General features: G+C 43.4%; 4 protein-coding genes across 4 annotated transcripts; 3 read left to right on the forward strand and 1 right to left on the reverse strand.

Annotated features, from left to right (window-relative positions):
* Positions 1–793: 793 nt before the first annotated feature.
* LOC120457154 (homeobox protein B-H1) lies at positions 794–5,510 on the forward strand. The gene is made up of 3 exons (XM_039644427.1): positions 794–937; positions 3,819–4,374; positions 5,095–5,510. Exons 1-3 carry the CDS (start codon positions 865–867, stop codon positions 5,345–5,347), a joined length of 882 nt encoding a protein of 293 aa, XP_039500361.1. The 5' UTR covers positions 794–864; the 3' UTR covers positions 5,348–5,510.
* Positions 5,511–8,923: 3,413 nt separating this feature from the next.
* Positions 8,924–12,817, forward strand: LOC120457153. Its single transcript, XM_039644426.1, has 5 exons — positions 8,924–9,039; positions 9,161–9,238; positions 11,580–11,735; positions 11,797–11,988; positions 12,049–12,817. Exons 3-5 carry the CDS (start codon positions 11,604–11,606, stop codon positions 12,619–12,621), a joined length of 897 nt encoding a protein of 298 aa, XP_039500360.1. The 5' UTR covers positions 8,924–9,039; positions 9,161–9,238; positions 11,580–11,603; the 3' UTR covers positions 12,622–12,817.
* LOC120457152 lies at positions 12,760–14,087 on the reverse strand. The gene is made up of 2 exons (XM_039644425.2): positions 13,923–14,087; positions 12,760–13,858 (listed from the first exon to the last, which is right to left on the reverse strand). The coding sequence occupies exons 1-2, from the start codon at positions 13,949–13,951 to the stop codon at positions 12,988–12,990; spliced, it is 900 nt and encodes a 299-aa protein (XP_039500359.1). The 5' UTR covers positions 13,952–14,087; the 3' UTR covers positions 12,760–12,987.
* Positions 14,088–14,329: 242 nt separating this feature from the next.
* Positions 14,330–15,544, forward strand: LOC120457151 (putative glutathione-specific gamma-glutamylcyclotransferase 2). Its single transcript, XM_039644424.1, has one exon. It carries the CDS (start codon positions 14,400–14,402, stop codon positions 15,333–15,335), a length of 936 nt encoding a protein of 311 aa, XP_039500358.1. The 5' UTR covers positions 14,330–14,399; the 3' UTR covers positions 15,336–15,544.
* Positions 15,545–15,559: the final 15 nt, after the last annotated feature.

Consider the following 15,559-nt stretch of genomic DNA (forward strand, 5'->3'; position numbering starts at 1 on the left):
CGGGAGCTTCAGAGGGTTGCTTTTCGTCACTTGCAGCATTTAGGGGTGGCCAGGATGACAGCCAATGGCGTGGCGGCAACCCTGGACGCAGAGGGAGACAGCGAACACACCGGGCGAACGGTAAACAAAATGGCTAACGGGACAGCGGAAGTGGGTGAGCGAGCGGGACGGCATGCTGGCATGCTGATGCTGCTGTGCGGCTAAGGCAACTGATTAAATAACGGTTAAATGGCAGCGGCCATTGCGAAAGTTTCCTTTTCGTAGCGATATTTTTGTTGTTGTTGCCGGATTTTTCCTCTGCAAACGTCGACGTCGACGTGGGCGCTAAACTGTCCCGTTTACAGCAACAAATCCGCGTAATTCACTTGTGTGCTTGTGTGTGTGCGTGTGTGTGCGCGTCTGTGTGTGTGTGAGGGGGTGAATCCTGGCGATGTTCGCTAAAAGGATTAATAAACGTTCGACGTTTCGCATTTCAGTTGTTCATTTGACTTGGCGCTTAGCGGTTCAGTTACAGTTACCTTCTGTCCGTCTGTCGCTGTGAATGCGTGTGTGTGTGTATGTGTGCGTGTTTCGTCCTGGAAAATTTGATTACGCGCAGAACATAGATCCTGGCCCAAGGATAATCGCCAAATTTGCACAGCACTGCCGTCGGCCAAAACGCCCAAGGATAAAAAATAAAAGCATCAAATAAAAAGCATTCAATACTTAAAAATAAACAAATAAACCAATTTTTTGTTATTGTTGAAACGGGGTTTCAAGTGCAAAATGTTTCAAATGTGCCAGTTGACTCAAAACCAGGCCTAAAACAATCTGCAAATCACACCTAAGCATCGCTTTTGCCATTGAGACTGCAAATCCATTAAAATGCAGAGCTCAAAATCCTTTTTAATACGCGATCTTCTTGGCGATTTGATTAATCGACGACAAACAGATTCGGGTGAGTTATTGGAATCGTTTTCGAAAATAATTCAAACATTTTGTACCATTTAATAATTTATATAATTTACCCTATCATATCTATAAAACTATAGAAAGTCTATAACAAAAAACAGAAATATTCTTTAATTGAATGTAATTCGTTTCCTAAACTAAATTAATTCGAACCAAAATCATGGCTTAAAAAATCTAGTTCATTTGTAATGATAGATACATTTTTTAAAACGACAGTAAATAACAATAACAGTAAATAGCATAATTTCATGTAATTAAACATAACCTAACCTTTTGTGGAATATACAAAATACAAACGTCTTTTGTGGCCAATTAGCCTGTTCCTTGTTCCAATCTCCCCATTCTTTGATGTTTTGGTGTTTTGCTGTTGGCTGTGGGGTAAATAAAGGGAGTTTTCGGAGTTAAAACCACTGACAAATTGCCTTGCTCACCACTCCCCCCCTTTTTGACGCCCCCAATTCTGTCATCTGGTTTTTTACCCGCCCGTGGCATTTAAATCTCACACTTTGCTCAATTATCGCAAAAACCAAACTTTTAGCGGTGTGAGGGAGATGGCGCTGGGAGTGAGTGAGATGGCTAGATGGCTGGGTGAGTGGAAAGAACAAAAACCACAGCTTTGGGCAGTAATTTGTTTGTGCACTGCTTGCTTGCACCGAACGAAAATATTTCTACTTCTCAATTTTGCTTTTTTAATACTACAGTTGCTAATAAATCTGTTAGCTTATAAACAAAAAATGTTTGATTATAATATACTTGGTAATTATGGTTATATATATTATATTTTATAAAATAACTTTCTTTCTGCCCGTGTGGCTGGCAGTTAATATTATTTTTGTTGCTGTTGACACTGCTTTATTCGTAACCTGCGCTCGAGCAATTTGTCACGTACGAGCACTTTAATTGTTTTTAGCCAGGGGATCGGAAACCGAAAGGGAAAATAACGTGGTGGGTCTGAAAACTCAGTCATGACAAATGCTCTCGCATCCTCGCACAAGTACACCGAAAGTTCGAAACTTATACTTGATTGATTAGTTCAATAAAATATTATAAAAATATGTGTGCAAAAATCAGCAGTAAATATAGAAAATTAATGCTAAAAAAAGAAATAAATAATAGACTAATACATTTTTCACAGAAGAAGCATCTCTGAATGGGTGCATATATTTTGGGCAGTGTACCGCCTGCGGTGCCCGCTTACTTATGCTTTGTTTTTCGGCTTGTGCCAACTGCATGTGTTATCCTCTAATTAGGCATGACATTAAATAAAGTTTAGCTCAACAATTACAACTATTTAGAGGCTAATTGCTGTCGGTTAGAGGAGGAAAGTGGAACTTTCACACCAAGTGATGCCCTACGTTTTGATTCTACCTTGAACTTACTTCAAAATTTCTTCAGTAATTTCTAATTTCTATTGTTCAGACGCACATACGTTATGCAGAAGTGGAAATAAGTCCAAATTGCCGGCACATGCGAGCACATTTCACACACTTTCTTCACTTTCTCAATTCGACAATTCTACGACTTTTGCCGGTGTCTTCGTACTTTTCTAGATGTGTGTCTCACAGTTCAAGTGCCTATTAAATGGCAATTGTGCCGCAAATTGATACGACGTGACTTTTCGAGGAAAAAGAAAGAACTCACTCGAGACGCTCCCCAGGATATCCACACATAATTGAATATCCCCCTCATATGCACAGACATATGTATGTATGTATGTATGTTTGTACAAATGTATATCCACCATCTACCCTTCCGTTTTGTCTGCGCAAATCTCGCGTATAAATGGAATCAGATGTCGTAAACCATTTGGGGTTAAAATACACAAATATATAAAAATAATTTCCGCCCGTTCAGTTGGCACTCGAAAAGTGGGCGGAAAGTATAGAAGAATCCTTGCTGAGCGAACACACGTGAGCGCCTGCGGCGATTCGAAAATGATGTTCTTCTAAAAAGTCGAGTGCCCAAGTAAACGCCACTGGGCAAAAAAAAAAAATGAAATATTCTATTCATGTGACAAAGTTGTTGTGTATTAGTAAAAATATTCATAACTCACGTTTTTACTTCACAATAAATACAACTGTTTATAAAATAAGTAATATTACATATTATTTGGTATTTCACAAGGCAAACCGAATATTTCTCTCAGTGCAGCGTGGAGCAGACCATGTAAATTCCAATAGGAAAAACAATTGAGAGCTCGTCGACACGTGAATTTAATCAGGCTGCCCGCAGCGTGCGATTTTCGTGTCCTGTTTCGAGTCCTATTTGTGTGTGTATGTGTGTGTGCGACGGATATAAATAACACGTTGATTGCTGCAAATTGCAACTCATCCGTTTCGCCGCCCTGTCATCCAAAATGGACCAACGCCCACTTGATTCTCCCATGCGATTTGATAGCACTTCATCCAATGCGATTGTCGATTGCCGATTGTCTATTGCCGGATGCGATACGATGTGGTGAGGTGATGATGGTAATGGTGATGGTGGTAATGAGTTTCCCAGGTCGCTTCTCGACCGGAAGTGGCTGCACGCGCGAAACGAAGAGGCTGAACGCATTAGTGCCACGCTGCGCCTGAAAGCAGGCAACAGTTTCTTACAGCCAGTATCTTTTTTTCCACTTTATGCCACTTGACTTTCGGCCTGCACTCGGCGCACTCAACACTCAACACTCCATTTGAATGCGATTGATTCGTGGTCAATCGTCGGCTTTGGTTATGTTTCAGCATATGCTCGTTTTAAAAGCTTTGCCCACCCAAATTTGTTTTCAAATAAAAGCGCAATATCTGAAGGATAATTGAACATATGCAACTACAAATCTCTATTGCAATATTCTAATACCCGCTTAAATGTTCCATTTCCATTTGCAGAGCTGGAGCTCTCCAACGACGACTCGGATATAGACATCGAGGATCGATCTACGCCGGACTCGACGGCTGCGGGCTGCCAGCAGGATCTGCTGCTGTCGCACCATCACCGCAGATTCACCCACCACGACGAGTCCAGCGTGGAGTCCTGCCTGTCGGCCACAAGGGGTCCCGGCTCCGGCACAGGATCGGCTGGCGGTGGAGGAGGTGGTGGTGGTGGTGGTGGAATGGCCAGCGGATTAAGTGCCGCTGCAGCGGCGGCGGGCGTGGCCGCTGGCCTCCTGGCAGCGGCGGCCAGTGGTGCCAACGGGGATCGGGATGGCAGTGGCCCCGGATCGGGCGGCGGCACCAGTGGCGGCTATGCGGAGCACAAGCTGCAGCTGAGCAAAAGTGGCCGGAAGCCGCGACGCCGCCGTACCGCCTTCACGCACGCCCAGCTCGCCTACTTGGAGCGGAAGTTCCGATGCCAGAAGTACCTGAGCGTGGCCGATCGCAGCGATGTGGCCGAAACGCTCAATCTGTCCGAGACGCAGGTGAAAACCTGGTACCAGAATCGCCGGTGAGCATTGATCATAATACTATTTAATAATGCAACAAGTACAGTTGCGTTCAAGCGATCGCAAATATCTGCTAACAGAGTTACTGTAAAACGATATAGATTATGCCCAAAATCTGTAGATAGCCTCCTTTTTTGCATTAATTTTACAAAAATTTAAACAACACGAAATGCACATTTCTTTTTTATATATTATATTATTTGCTTTGCTAACATTTTTTATATTTCCCATATTTAACTTTATAAATGTATAATTTTTCTTTTTAAAATGATAAAAAAAAAACAAGCAGCCAAGTCAGAAAGTTAGGCGACCCTCTCCATTTTCCCCCAGGTACTCACCCCTTTCCTCAAGCTCTTTCCACGTCAGAGCTGAGAGATGGTTGCAGCTCCTGGAAAATAGCTAGCTCAGGCACTTCCTCCAATGGGTCGAAATCACATTGTTGATATCCTCTGCTGCCACATAAAATCACTGCACCACTCACACACAATTTAGTATTTAAAAAAAAACATCGAAAAAGTTAGATGCTTACGTAGGACTTTTGAGAAGCGCAGAGAAGGGCACCTATATTTTGGTATTATTTAGTATTAAGTATTTAATATTATTTAGTATTAAGTATTTAATATTATTTAGTAATTAATACTTAGTATTTTTTAGTAATATTTAGTTTTTAATATTGTTCATTATTTCCTATTAATGTAATGCATTTGACTTTACCATTGCAGAACCAAGTGGAAGCGACAGAATCAACTGCGCCTGGAGCAGCTGCGTCATCAGGCGACCATGGAGAAGGACTTTGTGGTCCAGGATGGCGGCGGTGCGAGCGGACTGGGCTGTTGCCCCAGCGGACTGAGCAGTTCGTTTAGTGCCGCCGCCGCCGCTGCAGCGGCTGCCAGCAATCCGTGCAATTTTCTCACTTCCGCCGCAGCGGCGGCCATTTTCCGCAACGTCGGCTACGTCCACGGATGTCCCATGTAGGAGCCACGCCCCCCCAAACACTCCCACAATTCAAATTCCGATTCCCCCAGCTGCCTGTGTATATAATGCGTATGAAGAAAACCGTTTTTGTGCAATAACCGATCGGGATATATTAATAAAATTCAAGCGATGTGCTTATATTTACCAAGCGCACCCGATATTATTAATATAATTCGTACTTAACAATATAATCATAAACATAAGCATAGTCGAATTAATTAACTGTATTATAAAACAAACAATCTTTTTTTTCATCGCACTCTATGGACTTTTTTTTTGGCCAGAATAAACAATAAACTGCACGTTTTTACGAGTTTTCACTTGGGAGGTGATCTACTCTAAATGTATCATAAAATACTTCATGGATACAATTACAGATTCAAACACATTCGATAACATTCATAACAATCGATCAGCAAAATCGATTAATACAGGCTGGTTAATTTCCCTACAAACCTATTTATATGTAATGCTATTCAGTAATTCACAAAGCGAATCGAATGCAACGTACGGGTTAAATGCCGCTCGCCCATCTGCAAATCGGCAAATCGGTGAGCTGTAAGCTGCGAGTCATGCTTGAAAATCAACTTGAGCGAATCGCACAAAACGATATCAATTTGTCGCTATATAGCAAATAACCTGCGACATATGCCCACCCAACAGCAGGCAGGATATCGCGTCTACCTAACTGCGTATACACCCACTCTATATACACACACACACATTTAAAGATTATTCGCATGCAACTGCAAGTCAATGTGCGACAGAGAGAGAGAGAGAGAGGGCGATACAAAGTGAACGAGCTAGCGAGAGAGACAGAGAGAGAGGAAGGATGAAGCAGCCAACCGGAAAACAAGCAACAACTCTGGTCGCAATTATAACGGGCCAACGGAGCGCAGAGAGCGCATGAGCGGGGGCGTGCGCCAGAGAGAGATGGCAGCAGTGCGTCCGGGCAACGACGTCACATACAGTAGGCATTCCCTCACACAAACTGCACAGAAACTAACATCTAAGGACATTGCGACAAACACGATCATTAAAATGAAGCACTGATCATTAAATACGGTAAAAGGAACATAAAAAACAAGAGTAAATGTTATGAAATACTTTAAGTAATATAACTAACGTAAATATATAAAAACTAGTTTTTTGCGTAGAGGATCGTCTGTAGCTACAGTTATATTTTCATGCCCATTTAGCTCGCTACACAAAAAGGAGGAGAAATGTTTAGCCACAAATTGAATCTGCGGTGAGTGAGTTAACGAGCGAGAGAGAGGGCTAGATGGATATACTATGGATATACCCTACCATACCCCACCACACCCTAGCACACCATCCAACCCATCGGGGATATACCATGATGATTTAGGGGCAGACGAGGGGCGGAGAGTAGTAGTTTTCGAGTGGTGCAGAGCGGCATAGAACGCTAATTAAAAAGATACTTGAAGGGAGCCACCGGAAACAAAACGGAAAAGCCAAAGAAGAGGGGCGGCTGGCAATGTGGAAAAAAAATGTGGGAAAAATGGCTGAAATGGGAATGGAGAGCGAATAAAAAAAAAACAAGTTAACGTTGCCATGAAATCGTCTATGAAATGTGAATGTAATCTAATGAATAAAATGCATCTGCTAACCCCCATCATGCAGCCACTTGCAGATACAGATAGATGATGATTCAGATTCACATTTTCTGGCTCTTTCACCGCAGTTTCTTTTTCACTTTTTTTTTATATTTCGCAAATTCTCACATTCATGCGGTTCATTTGCGCAGCCATTGAGATTTGAATGGCATTTTTAATTGGTACATTTTACGCAGCCATCCTTTGAGCACAAAGGCTCCTCCAGCTCCACCTGCTCCGACTGCCCTTCTCCTTTGTGCTGGCCATCATCCAATTTGATTTGTATTTATTTAATGAGTTATTAATTGCATTAAGCTCTCGGCGTTTGAGAACTTTGCAATTTAAAAAAAAAAAAGGAAAAAGCCAAGAGAAGGGGGAAGGTTTTTCGGTTTTTGCTCGCATTCAGGCTGAAAACTACGAACTAAAGAGTTTGCACAGTTTGCAGCTTTGAAGAATGAAGAATATCACATGCGGAAAATGCAAGTGTCAAAAATGTAGCATACTTTTCAGCGTTCGTTTGCTTGTGATTATTATTCATGTAATGTGCCTGTTTTATAGAAATCTTTCAACTTTTATACAATATTGGCCGAAAATTTCGGTTTTCTGTTTTTTGCGACTCTAAATATCAGTATTTTCATCACCGCATTCGAAATATTGGTCCGAATATGGAATGTCATACCTCGTTGAGTTCGTAATTAAATTTCCAATCAAACTGTGTTTTCAAAAAAAAATTCTATTGTTTTCACATTTTTTGCAAATTTTGATGATGTTACTTACCCCTTACAAAAAATGCGAAAATTTGGCCAAAAATTATTTTAACAAATTCAGGCAAAAAGTGATTTGGTTGGTTAGTATTGGTAATTGGGAGTACAAAAATGTAATTCTTTTAACTTTCTGACCATTTTTAGCCAAGTTATACCGAAAATATCAATTGTAAATATTGCATTTTTGCTAAAAATCGTTTTCCCTATTTTTTGCGATTATTAATATCAGTATCGATGTATGAGATTTTGTTGTAAGTTCTCGCGCGATAAGTGAGAGGTTTGGTTATATTATTTGTATGTTTAATTGCAATGTTGTGGTACTAGTACTGCATGTACGGATTCGTCGCTTCAATAAAACTAAATTAAAAAAAAAAAAATACAATTAAAGAACTACAGTAAGGTGAGAAAAATACCACATACATATATATAATTTGTTTTAGATCCAAGCAAATTGGACTTGTTCAAGTAATGATTGTTTTGGGCCGCACAAGTATTTTAAAATAATAAAGTTACCACAGAAGGCACTTGACTTTGGCCATGGATGTATACAGTGTGCCCAGGGGAGGAACTGAAAGTTACTCCCCACCATTATATCCCAATTTCAATTTAAATTTTCCGCCTGCTGTGTGGCCCATCCGCAGGGCATGTATATACATATATATGATGTATATAAGAAAAAAACAGAAGAAAAACCGAAAGGGAAGTAAAGTGAAGTTATGGGGGAAACCGCAACAGCAATTCTCGACATAATGATTGTGATGAGGGGCGATTATGTCATCGTGGATGGGCAGGGAAGGGCAGGGCAAAAGGACTCGACACACTTGACTTCCGGTTGGAGGATGGCACCGAGATGTTTGCCATATTGTGTGAAAATTTGTGCGTTCTCTGGCCACTGGCATTGGTGGTGGTTTCAGCTTTCAGCTTTCAGCCAGCTTCCCGTCTCGTTTTGTGATTAAAATGTTTGTCATTATCCGCTTGGAAAATTGTCCAAAATTGTGTTTGTGCCGCGGGCCGTGCCACACTTGCTTATTTCAAATCTGGCATCTTTATATCCCTAATTGCCGCATTGTGTCCCATTGTGCGGCCATCAAACCGCTGGCGATGGCATCGTTGCGATTCGTATCGAATCGTATAGAATCGTATAGAATCGAATCGGATCGGAAAGTCTCACAGTTGCAGCTTCGAACGCCGACTGAGTCAAACAGGTTGCCTTTGGCCAAGAGTCCACGGGAAAGGAAAAGCCGGAGTCGGAGTCCATCGATCAGTTGAAATCAGTTCAGTTGGACAAGCGAACACTAATCGGCGGAGTAAGGTAGTTGCCATTAAATAACAGATCAAGGTGTACTAACGGCAAACAATTGGATTTATTTATAATAATAAATAAAAATATTATATTTTTGATAACTCTGCAATTCTCGCTTACTTGCATATAGCAAAAGTGACCAAGTGAAAAGTAATTCGTCAAGTGAAGCATTCTTCGCCAAGCTAAAAACTCCCTTCAAAATTTAAAGGTATGTGCGATTTTAATTCTCTTCTCTACAATTTATAACGCCTCACAGTGGGATCCTTATAAGGTCCTGGAGATCCTCATCAATGTCCTCCGGAGATCCTCGAACTGCATTTGTATATACATACATTATACATTTTGAAAGCTGTATATCTTTTCGTTTGATTACTAATGAGAATAGCTGATCTCAAAGCATTCTAGTTTTTGGCCAGCCTTCAAGAGCATATTGTTATTGGTTTTAAGGAGTCCAATTCTTTAACACCGTTTCAAGTTATAAAATCATCAGTTCCAACAGACATAAATATTAGACGTATTATTTGCAAGGGCTTATCACATTTCTGCTGTCGCGACTTGCAAACGTGGCTAATTCTCAGATGACAAAATTTCGTGATAATTGGTGGGTGGATCGGTTTCGAATTCACTTGCACTGCGGCTATCATTTGCATACCTCATACTTACCAATTGTGTAAACAACAACTTCATTAGTAAACAAAAATTACGCTAGATCCTAAGCTCGAAGAAACCAATGCCCTTACAAATGCCACAAATCAGTGGCATAATGACATGAAAATCTGTTGGCTTTTGTCAAGCCCCGCGGCCTGAAAGCCCGAAAAATGGAAATAAAAAAAAAAATTAAGGGGGAGGGTTTTTGGGTTGGAAAAGTGTTGAGAAAAGTGGGGTGGACAATTTGCCTTAAATTAGGCGTAAAATGCACAGATTGGTTACAACAAAAACACCGCACACAAGCGACTCATCAGGTCGGTCCACCCCGCCCCCCAGAAATTAAAGGGTAGCAACTTGCCACTTGTCATCACCATCTTGATTATTATTATCAGCGTCATCAGACGGGAACCGGATATGATTGTTAGTATCTATTAGCACAGTTGAACCTCCGAAAGACCACCACTATGAATAATCCGTAGTAAAAAGCGATTTTTGCAAACAAGTGAATGATTGTATGGCTACAAGTTTATTCTTCAGGAAAATGATTAACATCATTCTCACTTAGTGAAGTTGGACTGTAATTGGCCTGGTCTGCGTTACCCATTCAACTTGCTGAACAACCCTCGCTAATTGAACACTTTTGTTGCGTTTAAATAGAAGGGGATGTTTGCGTTTTTACACTTGACGCAGATTTTTAGCAGCACGCTGATATGATAGATCATATTATATGATATAGAAATAGATATTCCCAGCTGATTGGCATACTTCGCTTCGCAAGCAGTGGCAGCTAAATTTAGGTTATGTTGGCAAGCAGTGCAGCGCGAGAGAGAGAGGGGTATATGTATGTTGCCTGCCCCTCTGCCATTTAATGTTGATCAACAAATACATGTGCATAATTAAAAGCAAAAAGAAAAGCATAACACGCACACAAAGACTGAAGAAATAAAAAGTTCTTAATCTTTTCATGCCGACGCATAATTAAAATGTGAATATGCAAATTTCAATGGGAATCTGTGCAAAAAATGCCCCAAAAAAAGTAAAGGGGCGATAAAAAAGCAGAAGAGCAGAAAGAAAAGACCAAGCAAAGGACACACACACACACAGAAACTTAACGGTCTCCTGCTGTTATGGCCATCTTGCTTGCACCTCTTGCGCTTTTTACCGCCAGTTCGCTTGTATGCGTGCGTGTGTGTGTGTGAGAGCAAGTAATTGCGAAATATGAAATATGAATGCATAATGAGCAGATATTCGCCAAGTGTGCAGTGCAAGAAACTTCAAGCGGCGATGGGCGTGGCAGGTGGAAAAGGTGGGAGGCGGCAACGGGGGGCCAGGTGACTTTTATGCTAAAATGCGCACATCGCGCGTGCATTTGCATTTTGCCAGCCTTTTCGAAAGCAGTGCAAGGACAAGCACAAATACACTCAAACAAAAGCGAGCACACACACATAGTCAGAAAGAATACCAAGTACAGTAAACATCCAATAGCAACGAAGGAATTAAATCTGATACGATAAAACTGGAAATTTAGATTTTTCAAGTAAAATAAACATTATTATCTTTTTTAAATCTAAAAATAAACTTAGGCAAGAATCTTAAAATTTAAAAATATATCATGAAAGATTTAGTGCATTTCTAAGAATTTGAGTCTATAGATTTTCCAAATGAAAGTACCTAGTTTCTGGTTTCACTGTACTCGACTTGGCCAAGACGGCAGCCAAGTGAGTTTGGAAAACATGTCAAAATGCTGGGGAGCTCATTAAAATAGCGTTGGCTATTTGCACACATCACATCATTCAGTCACTAATTTGCAGGAGGAGGCGGAGGAGCAAATCCTTGAAGGCGCATCCCCGTTTCCCGTTTCCCGTTCCCCCTTCAAAAGTAATGCAACTCCCGTTTTCCAGCTCTCGCCCCACGTATCGGATCAAATGGCCGAGTACAACATGAGCCACATGGTGAGACCGCAGGGATTCAGCTTGGACGAGCTGCGTCAGACTTTGGGTCAATCGATGATACGGGAACAATGCTACTTTATATATGCCACCAGCAATATTGTGGAGGTGATGCATATATACATATATATATATTATATTACTTTACTCACACATATACATACATTAGATAATGGCAGGATTCGATCAACTGCTCAACCAGGAGGAGATCGATTTTGGGGCGGAGCAACTGGCTCCGGTCTATGTGACCGGCTTGATGGTTTATATGCTCCATCATGATGACATGGTGGCGACCCTCGTGAAGAGAACTCTCTTCCTGCAGAAGTGCTTCGATTATATGGCATGCACCGAGGAAACGCATGTGAGTAACTGCATCTATGAACATATGTATCTATGATCCTTTGCTTCCTTTGCCGAACAGATACACAAGCTATGCGTTCATATACTGGGCCTGCTGGATACCAACAGTTCGAGCACAATGCTGAACCTGATCCTCGGCTGCCGCGTGGCCAGTCCACTGAGCACAATGGCCCGCGTTGTGGGCAACTGTCTGCTCTGGGCCATGTTGGATCACATGTCCGACTTGGGCCTGGACTCGCACCGATTGCGTCCGGCTGGCACACTGCTACTCGTCGTCGCCGTGGTGAAGCCGCGCGTCTATGTGCAGTCCTATCTGCATGCCCTGCACCTGGTGGTCCGCTTGATATCCAGCATCCTGGTGGTCGGACCACTCGGTGGCCAAGGCCAGCAACTGTGCCAGGAGACCGGTGCGCCGGAGGACTTGATGAAACTGGCCAAGGACGACTGCTCGATTATAGTGCGCTGGCTTATCGCCATCGTTGAGGAACTGCGTCCGCTGATGGTGGAGAACAACGATTTGGGGCATCTGCATGAGCGCCTGGTGCTCCTGGAGTCCATATGCGAGCTAATGCAACTCCTGCATGGTCACTTGGTTAAGTGCTATCAAGAAAAAAGCGACCTGCAACGCAAGTAACATGCCATTTTCTAGCCGCAAAGCGAACGAGAGCAATGTAATCTTTCCAATATTCAGATACTTTGATGAGAAGAGAATGTAAATCTTCAAACATTTTCAAAACTTCGAAACTTATATCTAGTAACAATCGCATGTGCATTAAAGCTAAGCATTCAACGATTTTATTGTACATAATAAAAAGCTCTTTAAATATTAAGTTATTAGGAAAACTGCAGATTTCACAAGTTTAATGATACAAATATCAATGCTACTTCTTAAAGGCAAGCACTTAGTGATTTGAATATGTCGTATAAGCATAACTAGCTTAGAAAGCTCTGGAATTAATCCGGAAAAGTGCTATACCATTGGGATAATCTCCTGCATTACTTATTCATCCAAAACGGAGTCCAGCCATTGCTCCACATCGTTTTTGCTGGCTGCCGAGGAAGGCGTCGCCGGCTGCACCATGGGCATGGGCATGGGCATCGTGATGGGTCCTACGGGTCCCGATCCTATATCCAATTGCGTATTGGTCATGGCCAACAGCTCGTCGAGTTCATCGGGTTCAGCGGCAGGCGCAGCTGCTGGTTTCTCCGCCGCTGCAGGGGCTACCTGCTTATTCGACTTGGCAGAGGGAGCGCGAGACTTTGCGCCCCCATTGGCGTCCTTGAGAATGCGCTGCTGGTAAACTGTCTCAGCCCGTTCGGCGGCCTCCTCCTGTGCGACAATCTGGGCACGGGTGAACAAAGATGCCGGATAGTCCATACGCTTGTAGAACGGAATCGTTTGCAAGCCCGCATTTAGGCGGGTGAGGTTCAGCGTGAAGTAACCACTGGCAGCCTTGGTATGCAGCTTGGTCTGACCATCGGCCACATTGGCCCACTCCCGCTCCGATCCAAAGGTGAAGTGGCCGCCGCCGAGGCTGGGAAACTGGGCCATCTGCTGGAAGTCGCCAGCACGCAACTGGGCGCGGGCATTCTCATCGATGGGTGCACCACCCAGGCCCAATTGCTCCACATCATCGGTGTCGCTGGGCAGCGTACCCAGCATGTCCCTATTGCGTTGCGGTGCCAGCGAGGAGCGGCCCGCACCACTGGACTGCCAATTGCCACGCCTGGGAAACCGTGGCTCATCGCTCGAGTCCGCCACATCTACCATGCTGCGACGGGAGTTGGGTGGTGGCGATCCCGACGACGTGGTGGATCGTCCTTGCTCCTTTTTATGGTGATGATTGTACTGCTTCATGTTCCTGCGCTTTCTGCAACGGATGAATACTTAGTTGCGATGCGAACTGGCGAGGTGAGTGGTTACGTTGCACTTACTCCTTGGATCGATCGTCCTTGCCGGACATTTTGATGGTGGTTGTGTGGTTTCCGGGGTGTTATTTCTCAGTTAATTCCGATTCAAAATCGGTTTGTTTATTCCGTCCTTCAGCGATGCGAGTGCGAGCGGGATGCATATAGCGGCGAACAGCTGTTCCATTCACCGAGCGCAGGGTGGCCAGACTTTATTGTTGTGAAATAAAAAAGTAACGTTGAAAGATTAGTATATAAATACGGGTTACCAACACGCCATATGAAAATCTTAGGTTTTCACATCATTTAAATGTTGGTTTAACAACATGGAAACAGCTATGTAACGATAAAATCTATTATTTGTAAGAAATGTTCAAAATACCCGCCAAGCAGTATGGCAACTCTGCGAGATTTTATCAGCTGATGTCGATAACTTTTGGCGATAAGCTGCCGAAAGGAAATTAAACATTTTCACAATTATTCGGCTAACGAAGCTCAGGTGGTATGTTGGGCTTTCTGAGGGAATTGCGAGGCAGCGGTTCTGCAGCGGATCAGCTGCCCGGCAACATATACACCGAGTTGTTCGCGAACATTATCGCGGAGCCCAGTGGAAATGGATGCAAGTCAGCGGATCACGATTTCACACAAGGATTCTCCATGCTGCGCACCTTCGACACGGAAAATAGCAACCAATTGGAGCCGCCGACGGCCACAGATGCGGATGTCTGGATCTTTGGCTATGGGTCATTGGTGTGGAAGGCGGACTTCCCGTACATTGATCGACGACGCGGCTTCGTTTGGGGATTCAAGCGTCGCTTCTACCAGCACAGCATCGATCACCGGGGCATTCCCGAACGTCCTGGTCGCGTGGTCACTCTGCTGCCGGGCGATCCGGCCCAGGATCGCGTCTACGGTGTGGCCTATCGCATAGCTGCTAGTCAAAAGAGTGCTGTGCTGGACCATCTCGACTACCGGGAGAAGAACGGATACGAGCGCTGCAGCTTGGAGTTCCATGAGTATCCAACGGACGGTGCCGAACCAATCCAGGTGATCATGTACGTGGCCACGCAGGCAAACGATTCCTATGCTGGTGATGTGTGGCAAGTTCCCTGCATTGCGAGGCAGATCTTCAGCTCGGCCGGTCCCAGTGGCCCCAATCGCGAGTACCTGTTCAATTTGGCCGCCGCCATGGATCAGCTCTTTCCCGGCGCCGTAGACGAGCACCTCGAAGAACTGGTGGCATGCGTGAGGCGTTGCATTGCCGAGGATGAGCCCCAGCTTATACGGCACGCCCTGTTACATGAGATAGCCGGTATTCTGGAGCAGGAGCAGCTAGCGGAGCAGGCTCAGCTGCTGGAGAATCTATTAGAGCGCTGCCAGAAGCCAGGCGGTCGCGAGTGGTTGATCCACGGAGCACTGCAAGCCAAAAACCAGTCGTGACACCCACATATTCCAATCGAAAACGACTATTTATTGTAAATGCCAAAAGGCTTGGAAGATTCATTTTAGATGCACCATTCCAAATAGACCAATTGCAATGACGTGTTACAGAGGCTCCTGACGAATCAGAATTACGATTGTGATTTCAGTCATGAATTTTAAACATTATTTATTATAAAGACATATTTTAAATATAAATTTAAAACAAACATTTTATTTATCTT

Source organism: Drosophila santomea, chromosome X (assembly GCF_016746245.2).
Source record: "Drosophila santomea strain STO CAGO 1482 chromosome X, Prin_Dsan_1.1, whole genome shotgun sequence".
NCBI lineage: Eukaryota > Metazoa > Arthropoda > Insecta > Diptera > Drosophilidae > Drosophila > Drosophila santomea.

Coding starts and splice junctions, on each gene's coding strand:
- LOC120457154 (XM_039644427.1), top strand. CDS start 865: ATGCAGAGCTCAAAATCCTTTTTAATACGCGATCTTCTTGGCGATTTG. Junction 938..3,818: donor TCGACGACAAACAGATTCGG/GTGAGTTATTGG, acceptor TTCCATTTGCAG/AGCTGGAGCTCTCCAACGAC. Junction 4,375..5,094: donor ACCTGGTACCAGAATCGCCG/GTGAGCATTGAT, acceptor TTACCATTGCAG/AACCAAGTGGAAGCGACAGA.
- LOC120457152 (XM_039644425.2), bottom strand. CDS start 13,951: ATGTCCGGCAAGGACGATCGATCCAAGGA. Junction 13,859..13,922: donor AAGGACGATCGATCCAAGGA/GTAAGTGCAACG, acceptor CATCCGTTGCAG/AAAGCGCAGGAACATGAAGC.
- LOC120457151 (XM_039644424.1), top strand. CDS start 14,400: ATGTTGGGCTTTCTGAGGGAATTGCGAGGCAGCGGTTCTGCAGCGGAT.
- LOC120457153 (XM_039644426.1), top strand. CDS start 11,604: ATGGCCGAGTACAACATGAGCCACATGGTGAGACCGCAGGGATTCAGC. Junction 11,736..11,796: donor CCACCAGCAATATTGTGGAG/GTGATGCATATA, acceptor TACATACATTAG/ATAATGGCAGGATTCGATCA. Junction 11,989..12,048: donor CATGCACCGAGGAAACGCAT/GTGAGTAACTGC, acceptor TTTGCCGAACAG/ATACACAAGCTATGCGTTCA.